The sequence below is a fragment of the Biomphalaria glabrata genome, chromosome 1 (assembly GCF_947242115.1).
Source record: "Biomphalaria glabrata chromosome 1, xgBioGlab47.1, whole genome shotgun sequence".
Classification (NCBI taxonomy): Eukaryota; Metazoa; Mollusca; class Gastropoda; family Planorbidae; genus Biomphalaria; species Biomphalaria glabrata.
The window spans coordinates 85,008,482-85,019,628 of NC_074711.1; the positions used below are offsets into that span (position 1 = coordinate 85,008,482).

At 39.3% G+C, this 11,147-nt stretch overlaps 1 protein-coding gene across 1 annotated transcript in view; it reads left to right on the forward strand.

The window, feature by feature from the left end:
* The window catches only part of LOC106079500 (alpha-2C adrenergic receptor-like), a 146,033-nt gene extending 135,386 nt beyond the window's left edge, over positions 1-10,647 (forward strand). Inside the window, exon 3 of the mRNA XM_056018273.1 lies at positions 7,465-10,647. Coding sequence (XP_055874248.1) covers positions 8,430-10,163 — 1,734 coding nt within the window. The 5' untranslated portion in view covers positions 7,465-8,429 and the 3' untranslated portion in view covers positions 10,164-10,647. The remainder of the gene's footprint in view (positions 1-7,464) is intronic.
* Positions 10,648-11,147: the final 500 nt, after the last annotated feature.

The following is an 11,147-nucleotide window of genomic DNA, read 5'->3' on the forward strand; positions in this document are numbered from 1 at the left end:
TTTTATTCCAAAGATATACTTCAACAGTCAAAGTTTTAGGAAAATCGTTAGAGACTTTTTTGAGAACCGTACCCACCCTGGTTCCTGGATTTTACTGTTTTTGCCGATGAATAAGCAGCCTGAATGTAGGAATTATATTTAAAAAAAAAGATATAATTAGGTCTATTAAAATATGAAGAATAATAGCAAAAAATAGAGTGCAATATATATATAAAGAATGGACTTTCCTGGGGACAAATCAGCGAATGCAGCCAGAGTGTAATTTCTAGTATTCGTATAAATGCTTAAATAAGTACGAAGTCAAAATGGATGTAATTATTTCGATGCTAAAAAAAAACATATATCGTAGTTGGCATGACAAATGTCTTTAAGATGAAAGATAAAACAAAAACAGCTGACGACAAGGCTAAAAATAGAATAGCGTTGTGTCTACATGTAAAGCCCATAGTTAGTTGTTTCCGCATCCGTCAAATGGAGTCTGGAGAATGATCGTGATCATGACAAAACGTAATCCGGCCTCTGAAACCAATATCAAAGTTTCCCTACGCTAGGTTCCCCCCCCCCCCCTCCATCTCTGGCAGGGATATCCCCATACCCCCCCCTTATCCCCCATCATCCTTACACGACATCCCTATGACATGGACGCAAATAAAGTGTCATAGAATATCGATACTACAAACTCGGTTGGTGAAGTCAACAAGTCGTGTTGGAAGGAAAACAAACTAACCGCTTGGCTGAACAACAAGGACACAAAATATGATTTCGTTGTAATAGTATGTTACTAGTTGTTTCCCTTAGGATAACGCTAACGGAATTAATGCTCCTACTTTTGACCTAGTTTTTTTATTTTATATTTTTGATACTATTACTACTTCTAAAAAAAAAAAAAGTCCCCTTTCAGACCTTGTGATCTTTAGGGCAGATGATGTAAAGGTCATCTTTTTCTGTGCCCTACGGTTAACAAGGGTGTCATGTATCCAGCACAACGACCAACCGCCTTTACTTTCCCTCAACTAATATTAGATACCCATTAGAGCAGGGTGGACAAAGATGCGCCCAAAGATACCGAAATTAAGAATCCCAGTCTTCACCTGGATTCGAAGCTTTGCCCCCGGTTTAGAAGCAAAGCGCTTTACCACTAAGACACCGCGCCTTCCACTACTACTACTACTTATCTTTATTATCCTTGAGAAAATGTGTTTTACACTTGCGCATTACAAATAACTACAGGTAACTATGAAAAGCAATATGTATGAAAGTACACATAATATACTTTCATACCCCAGTTTCTCTTAAGCATTTCGCGTGAAATTAACATCAGTTGGATTTTTTTTATTCAACGATTTTAATGATTAAAGGAACAAAAGAGTTGATTGGTTACTTTGGTTTTGTCTTCGGTGTATTTTATATAAGGGCCGGCCTTAGGTAATCGGAGGCTCTGGCGAAGTAAATAGTGTGGCACCTAATGAAATAGAAGGCAGAACGGAAAACCAACTCCTAGATACCCCCTCCCCCCCCCCCCCCCCACAGGTCCACACATGAGATTGGACCAAAAAGCGTTCTGAGCTTGCTATAAGCATGAAAGTAGCGCGATATAAAAGCTATAATAATAATAATAACAACAAAAAATTAAGATCAAAAAGTAAGCGAAGTATTATAAACTTGCTGTATCTAGATCTAAATCAACAAATAAGCTAATCGTATAGCGTCGATAGCACAAATGCGCTTCATAGACGATTCAAGATCACCAGACTAGAAATAACGCGTCTGAAATTCCACTAAAAAGGAAGAAACAATGGTCTTTTAACATACGTAGTCTAACAAGTAGATCTAAACATTTGTAAATAAAATTATAGTAGAGACTTGGAACTAGGCTAGTAGACAAATATCTCTGCTATGTTGGAGATTTGATCCATGCTTCGCAATTTTTTTCCAAAACATTTCTTTGAGTGCAAGGTCCCCACCAATCGGAGGCCCATGGCCTATGCCTAAGGCCGGCCCTGCGGTTATATCTTCTTTGTACAATGTACATTTGAACCTAATATTTGAATTTTTTTTTCTTTTGCGTATCGTCTATAATTGCAATGTTTTAAGATTTATTATTTATCTCGAAAAAAGGCTTGCCAAAATGAATGGCCGACTCTTTTGTTCCCAATATTAAGTACTTCTGTTATCTAGGTTTTACCCAATATTAAAATTTAATTGACTAGTATCACGATTGTATTCAGAGAGAGCTTTGTATTGCCTCATATGACATTCGGAGGTGCTTTTAAATTTATCACAATTCACTGCTACAATACACTGAAGAAACTAAGCGCTAAATATATTTCTCTTGGGTTAAATGTCTTCAAACTCGAATTAACACAATCCTTATATATCATTCTCTAAGTCGCCCAACCATGCGGACACCACGCACGCACGCCGACTCTCTAACCCTCCTCTCACCCCCTTCCACCCGCACCCACGCCTTCCTCGCTCTCCAGGCATGCGCACATAGTCGTTTGCCCAAATGCACCCCATTTGGACAACTATGTCTTTCAGAAAGTGTTCACCTGTCACTAAATAGCGGCGTATGCTACACCGCGGGTCGGCTCGTTAATAATATAAAATATGATTCACAGTGCTAAATTGGCTTACATAAGGGTAGACATTTAGAGATACATATTATAAATAATCTATTGCGAAACAGTAATAATCGTCCAGTACTAATTAATTACTTGTAACAATGGCTACTTGAAACAATGACCAAAGTAACGTGAACAATGACCGAGTGACCCTAGCGATGGCTAGTTTCACATTTATATCATATAGTATATCGATCTTTCAATTTTTCGACACTGATAGAAGTTATTATCCATTCCCAAGATTCCGTGTTTTTTATTTTACCATATCTCTAGTTTGCATAAACTGATGTCTCATCTTTAAAAAATCTGCATAATTAACCCCATACATTCAATGTGACGTCATAATACCGTGGGAAGCGTGGTCGAGAGGCTAAGTGCGCTTGAACTTATCTTGGCTTGGCTACCCATGAAGGGGGCTCGAGTGATTTTTTTAGTGTTTATTCAGAATGTCAATCATTCATTTTCGGTCCTCTTAAATGTAGCTACTTATGTCTCAGTGACAGATAAAGCGTTCCTAGACATTGTGCGACTTTGACCTTCTAACCATAATAAAACTAACTTTGAGCTTTTAAAATTCTTGATGGAATAGTTTTTATTCTAACTACTAATTAATATTTACAAGTTTCAAAGTGGTTGAAATTGTCATATTTCCTCCCCTTAGTTGTAAAAATCTATAATTACAAACTACTTATGAATAAAAGCTACAAAATTGGCGGGAGTTATCATATTTACTTTATAGATTGCCATCAACTCTTGGAGTTTCCAGTCGACACCATAATTATTTAGCGTTGTAAGGGCTTGTCATTGTGTCCAGTTGCAGACGATAATTTGATAACCAATTATGAGTTGGTAGGTTAAAGAAATGTATTCAAAGAAAGGTAATCTAGTGTTTGAATAGTTTACTTGGGCTGTAAGGTTTTATTTGCATACGTCATAAAATCACTATTATTTCTGAAATCGGAATGTTTTTAAAATAAAAAAATTCATAAAGTTATAGTAGAAATAAATGTCAGATTTCTCTCAAAATTAAATAAAAATGTCTAAATTTTGTCACACTGTAAAATAAAAGTATTTCGGATTTTTAAAAATGTCAGAGAGTTATTGAACTTTAGTGTAAATACTTTGTTTAAAAAAAAAGGATTCTGTTGAAATAGCTGTCTATTCTTTGTGTTCGAAAGCAGAGTCTCAGGAATGCTTGTCGGTTGTTTCAAGTACCTCTCTCTAACACTTTTCAAAAATAAATTGGGCTTGGAGAAGTACACGTTTGAGATACGTTGGACTAGTAGAGCAGAAGTGAGAAAAAAAAATTGCGGGAAAGGGGGAGAGAATAAAGTCCAAGAGAGGGAATAAAGAGTATGAAGTGCGAGGATTCCCCACTTGCCAAATTGTCAATTAACTGGCACCTCTCTGCTAGTCTTGTTAAAGCCGAGACAAACAGACGTGTCCTATAGAACATTGCCGTCCCACCATCAATACATTTGAATTTTTGTCTGTATCAGGAGCATCACGCAAACTTCTGCTCTCCCCCTTCCCGTCAGACTATCACTTCCTGTTTCAGCAGACGAGGAGTAAATTCTAAATTTGAGATGAACTCCTCTACTTATTGAGTTATAATGAGCTTAGTTTTCGTCTCTTACTGAGTTTTGCGTTGTAAAATAGAGTGGAGCCTGCACTTTAGCTCTTTCCTTTTGTGTGTGACTTCTTTGCACCAAAAGTTTCTTCTATTATCCTACAACAGGGCCGGCCTTAGGCATAGGCAAACTAGGCAACGCCATGGGCCTCCGATTGATAGTGTAATGACACAAGATGCGTAGAAGTTGAGGTGAATCGGGTTTTTCCTAAGTAATGTGACGAGTAAGAACAGAGTAGGATTACGAACAAGAAGAATAACGGACAATATACGCCTTAGAGAGACGACGCTAGGCTAGCGACGAAAGAGGACTGTGCCCTTTTTATTGTTTATTAAATTGTTGAAGTTATCAGCCTGCGTTATTAAGTATATTCTTTATTCATTCTGTTGTTGTGTCATATGGACTCGCATGCACCATTAACATATATACTCATCAACAAAATAGACCATCAACAATAGAGAGGAAATAGAAAAACTTGTCCTTAATGTTATTGTTGGAGACTCCTCCAACTTGGAGAACACAAAGTTTTTAATACAGGGAAGTTGATAACCGTCTGGCCAGGCCCAGTAGCGCCTTTGGAGGACTTCAGGCGAGAGTTTGGCTTAATAAATCGCTCCGCCTACCTACAAAAATCAGTGTCTACCAGGCGGTGGTTCTCTCAACCCTTCACTATGGATTTGAGACATGGACACTATACAGAAAACAACTAAGACTACTTGAGCGCTTTCACCAAAGGTGCTTGCGCTCCATCATGGACATACGGTGGCAGGACCGCACTACAAACAGCGATGTCCTTCAGAACGCTGGTATGGACATTATAAAGGGACTTCTTATGGTCCGATTGTTACGCTGGGCAGGGCACGTATCCCGTATGGGGTACGACCGTATGCCAAAGGCTGTCTTTTTTTGGTGAGCTTAAGGGTGGTCGACAAAGGCGCCCCACGGAAACGCTTCAAAGACCAAAACAGGCACCAACTTGCCTTAGCTGACATAGAAGAGAGAGCACCTGGTGACATGCTGCCTCAGATCGAGACAGCTGGAGGTCACTCACAAGGGCCGCGGGATACACATTTGAGATCAAAAGAAAATCTGCTGCAGAGGACAGACGCAGAAGGCGATTAGCAAATCTAAATCGACCACCTGCGGACAATGGTTACGCTTGCCCTGGATGTGGCAAAATATGTAGCTCACAGTTGGGGCTGCGCAGCCACGGAAATACTGCATTTGTCACTTATCTTCGGACTCGTAGACAAGCCTTATATAATATATAAATATATATATATATATAATTTTTCTATATGATTTGCGGTCACCATATTCACGTTGCCTATGACCTCGGCTAAGGCCGGCAAAGCTAACAAATGTAGGGAATTTTTTTATAGGTAATATTATTGTAGTAGTCTGCCCCTTGTTTACGTTTAGATTGTTTAGCATACGGTTTACGCTCTTTACGCTACTTAATATTGTAAGAGAGAAAAAGAAGAGAAAGCGATATGGTGAAAAACGAAGGTTGATATCATGGAACTCATGAAACACTCAAGAAAATGGACAGAAAAAAATGGATGAAATTCTAAACAAAGCACAAAATAGACAATCTCAAAAAGGTCATATTGAAAGACCACTGCTGCCAACCGAATCATAGAAACAAGACTGATATAAAATAAATTCTATAAAAAAGAAAACACAGATAAAGAACTGCATATTTATAGCCTCATATAAATATTATAGGATTTATTTCCCTTTATCAATAGCAAACTGAATTAATTAAATACCGCTAATTACTTATTTGGTTAATTTTTTATTTTTTTTTTGTAGGGACAAGGAATAATTGAGCAAAGTTTCTACTCAATCTGGGAATTGGAAGTGGGAGAAAAACGTGTAAAAAAAATTGTACCGGACAGACAGACAGACAGACAGAGTGAGTTCATATAAGCTTTGTAAATCATGTTCTTCTTTTTCGGAAATAACTTTCTCTAATAGTGAAGCTATTGTTTTCTAGCCTATTCTCCTAGAGTGTAATTCACTGGTCTCACTTTAACCTTTGTTGGCTTTTTTGTTTTATTCTGAGCAATTAGTGATTGTACAGGATTTAAGACTAGTTTTGGAATGTGATTTAATCATTTTAGGCTGACTAAACGATGCTACGGGATAGGGTTACATAGAGACAAAGTTTCCTTCCACCAGGGTGTGTTAGATAGCTAGTTGAGTTAGTTGGGTTGCGCACTTTATTAGGCTGACGGTGAACATACAGTTTATAGGGACGACATAGACTTTGGTTTAGAGATTAGAATAGACTTTTAATTAATCAGTTACTGCTAGACTCTTGAGGGAATAACATTGTTTATTAGTAACAGACTAGACTGTGGCACATTCTGTAATAAACGTTTGTTTGAAGTTCACCTTGAGTCAACTTGGTCATTGAGTCTGTGTTCCTGTTTAGTACCTGTTCAATCTTGTAACGTGATGTTCATGTCCCGAACTTGCAGACGTAATACACTCAACAAGGTACGCACGCGCTTAGTCTAATTAAGCATCTTCTAGAAATACTTCAGCTACATTTGATATACACATGCATCCGTTACAGGTGATAGTTTATGCTGTATAATGCGTCACCTTTCTAGTAGATTAGTTTAGAAAAGCTACCCATACAAAAACAATCTTTGTTGAACATCAAATTTTAACTTAATGTTAGAAAATGCTTCCTCAGCTTGAAAATAACAAAAAATTTAAAGCAACTAGAACAGTCGCACAATAGAGCGTGACAGTTTTAACAAACGAACATTCACATTTGACTAGAGTAACACCATTAGTAAAATTACTAAATTGAGAGACATTTCAGAACAGAAGAATTAAAACGTAAAGTAGCTATAAAACATAAAACACTGAACCATAACTTACAAATAAAAAACACATAACCTACAAAATACTGAGAAAGACACAAAAGATAAATACACATTTCTTATTCCATACGCAAGAAAAAATGTGTACAAGTGCTCCTTCTTCCCTAGTGCAATTAGAGAATGGAATGGGTTGCCTGACCAGAAAAACCAACGACTTAGCAAATTTGTGTCTTTAATGTCTTTAATAAGCATGCATGGCTAGATTGACACATGAATATGCATAGCACGTAATTATCTTATCTTTGAAAGTAAATTGCGTAATTTATATGACAACACAACTCTAACATACTGTTTCTTTTATCTCAACAGATGTCTGTCGGTGTGTCTTAAGAGACGTCTGCCTGTGTTCAATAAACACTTGAAGGGACAACACCACCAGCAGCATTCTAGTAGACAACCAACACCCGAAGACACCTCGGAGACACACTAGGGCTTCTCGCTCCCAGACCAGGCGACACATCTCCCTCGCTTGTCCCTCATAACTTTACGTGACAAGATTGCCTGGGAGATGTCATCCCCTGACAAATTGACGTCCACGGTCTGGCACATCACCCCTCGTCCATTCAACGGCAGGCGAAATTTATGCAAATTGCGAGACTCCTCCTGAAAACGGTTGTGTGGACGCTACATTTCGATTCCAGATACAGACGGTTGTTTCTGTAAAAAATGTTTCGAGTTCCTAAAAATCGGAGAAGGAGCACGGCATCAATAGCTTGGACCTTTCATTAATCATATGAAAGCCAAGTTAATTACTTATGTTTAGAGAAGTAAAGCTAATTGCTGAATCAATACACCGAAGCGTGATGTCGACATTTAAAAAAAAGAGATACTTCTGGCGTGAAAACGGGTCGCTATCAGGTGGAGATCAATCCATCATGTCCGGTTATCAAGACAAACTGCTTGGCATACAACTTTCTGACCTTTGATTTTAGCATCAACATCTAAAAAAAAGAAATTATATAAAGTGGAGAAGAAGGATAATGTCAGATGAGCTGGCCTGCGTGGAAATAATCGCAAGACACGCATGCTTGGCACCTGACCTTAGAGCCATTAATCATCTTTATATATAAGGAAAAATGTGTTTTGTAAGGTTCTAAAAAATACAGGTCCGAAAAGAGACGAAACGAATAAAAAAATTAAAAAGAAACAATTATTTCTAAAAGATGTAACGCTAATACTTTTCAAAGGGGCTAAAACTAAAATTAAGTTATATATATATTATATAATTATAATTGTCTAGATTAGATAGGCAGTAATAGCTCAGTAATCGTGTCATGGCGTCCACTCTGGATACGTGGGTCACGCCGTCAGAATATTCCGTTCCGGATTTGGTCATTCTGACCTACACCAATGAATCCACATTTTTCGACCCCAACGATTCATCATGGGACAACGATACATTTTTCGACTCAACCCAGGTGCCGCCTCTGCCTTGGTGGATGTCCAGCTACCCCAGCGGCTACACCTGGCCCCATATCATCATCGGGGCGATCATCATCACCATCATCATCTTAATGATTATAATCGGCAATTTCTTGGTCATCTGGGCCATCCTTCATGACCGGACGTTGAAGACCACTCAGAATCTCTTCATCATGTCCTTGGCGTTTGCAGACTTCTTCCTTGGGATGATCGTCATTCCTTTCTCCTTGACCAACGAGCTAATGGGCTATTGGATCTTCGGGGTTATCTGGTGTGAGCTGTATAAAGCTATCGACATCTTACTGTGCACGGCTTCTATAATGTCCCTGTGTTTAATATCGCTTGACCGGTACTGGTCGATAACCAGAGCTGTCCACTACGCACGACAGCGCACCAGAAAACGTGCGGCCATTATGATATTCACTGTCTGGTTCATTTCAGCCGTGGTCAGCATTCCTCCGTTGATCGGATGGAAGCAGCCGACCCGTGAGTCGCAATGGGCCATGTGCACGCTTAGTGAGGATATTGGCTACGTCGTTTACTCTGCGTTCGGATCCTTCTTCATTCCGGCCTTCATCATGGTGTTCGTGTACTTCAAAATATACCAGGCAGCCAAGGAGAGGGCAAGGAAGAACGTGATTAAAGCCCCTGCCACGAAATCCTCGGAAAAGCCCGAACAGAAACATTCCACAGAGTCCAGCGTCACGGAGCATGCTGGTAACAAAGACTACTCCCAGGACATGGACGAAGACAACATGAGCATCCCCCCGGACCCTCACGAGCATCGCGGTCACGTGACGGACGACACAACGTGCGACACGGCTGCCGAAAATGTACCTCCAACAACCTCTGAGGACGAAGCACATATGCAAGTAAGAAAATCTCGAGAACCAGCCGCGAGTGCTTTACAGGAAGCCGAATATTCTAGACTTCTGTGTACTGATTCGGATTCATGTGGGCCGTCGGAACGGGTTGTGTTAAAACTAAGCCCCGTTAAGCATGATATCGAGCTGATTCCTTCCAGCGATTCGGCAAGTCATAAGAACGTTCTGGTCACGTCGTCTATGGAGACTCTAAACACCTACGAAGACCATAGCAACGGTTCGCTTCGAAGGTTCAAAATTCTAGAGCTTCGTGCCAACGGCAGCTCCTCTGTTACAAACGATGGTAAGCCGGATACTGTGAAGTCCACGGTGCTGGACACACTACGAAAGCGCCTTTTGGTGAGAGCGAGAAACAGCCGGAAGCGGAAACCAGCGCCTCCACGAACGGAATGCGGGAAAACGGTGGACTTCCAAACTGCCGACAAGCAGAAAAGAAAACTAGCCAAAGCTCGCGAGCGCAGAGCCACAGTAGTCCTTGGACTTGTCATGGCCGCCTTCATCCTCTGCTGGCTTCCCTTTTTCGGGCTTTACTTGACCTCTGCGTTTTGTGCCGGCTGCTTTCCGGAAATGGTTTTTACAGTTTTCTTCTGGATCGGCTACTGCAACTCAGCCCTGAACCCGATTATATACACGGTTTTCAATAGGGACTTCCGGCGAGCCTTTCACAAGATCCTTTTTGGACGAAAACGAGGTCGCCGGTGAATTGTAAACACGCAAAATTAAATGATTTGAACAATTACCAATGTTTTTATGTATAGCTTCTTTTCTCTTTTTGTTTCTTTATGCAGACATCACTTACCGCACCGTGGTATTTGTATAGAAGCACAGTCACTTTTTTGCTTTTTAACACTGATTCTTTGACATTTCTTTGCAAAAATGACAAAATGTATAACTCTTTCAATGCTGCTGACTTTGTTTCATATTATTCTATGTACGTAAAGATGTGATACGTGAATACACTTGACGAGTTCATGTTTAAACATTTGCAGAAAAAGATTAAGAGAGAATAAGAAAAAGAATGTATAGCTATCATGATTAATATAATCTTAATGCTATAGAAAGATGTAGTAAAGTTGTTGTTTTTTAAATACGCAACATGTCTAAACGTAAGGAATGAGTCTAACTCAGCGGTTCTCAGCCTTTTAAGCTCGGCGACCCCTTTTTACAATCCCCCACTCTGCCGCGACCCCCCCCCCCCCGCACACGCACACAGCAATAAAGGAATAGACAAAAACAATAAACTTTTTCGATGGCGACCCCTGGCAAATTGTCAATCGACCCCCAAGGGGGTCGCGATCCACAGGTTGAAAACCCCTGGTCTAACTGCTACCATTTTATCTCTAAATTTGGTGTAGGCCGATTTGTACATTGGTCTGTTTATATATATCCAGAATACAGGGAGTTCTAGTATTTTGTCATAGCTAAAATAAAAATAAAAATCAATAAAAAAATAATAAAGTTTGGCTTTTAACCTACGAATTGCAATATACGGAAATGTCCTTGATTTTAGAGATTGCAATATTGAATATGTCTTTGCTGTGATATACTTATTCTCTATATGTTTCCCCACAATATATGTAGATAAAACTATAATTTTGTTAACTAGTAATCAATTATCTCCTCTTTTTCTTAAAAAGCTTATATGAATAATTGTATGAATTGGTCGTAATTATTTAATTTTGTTTC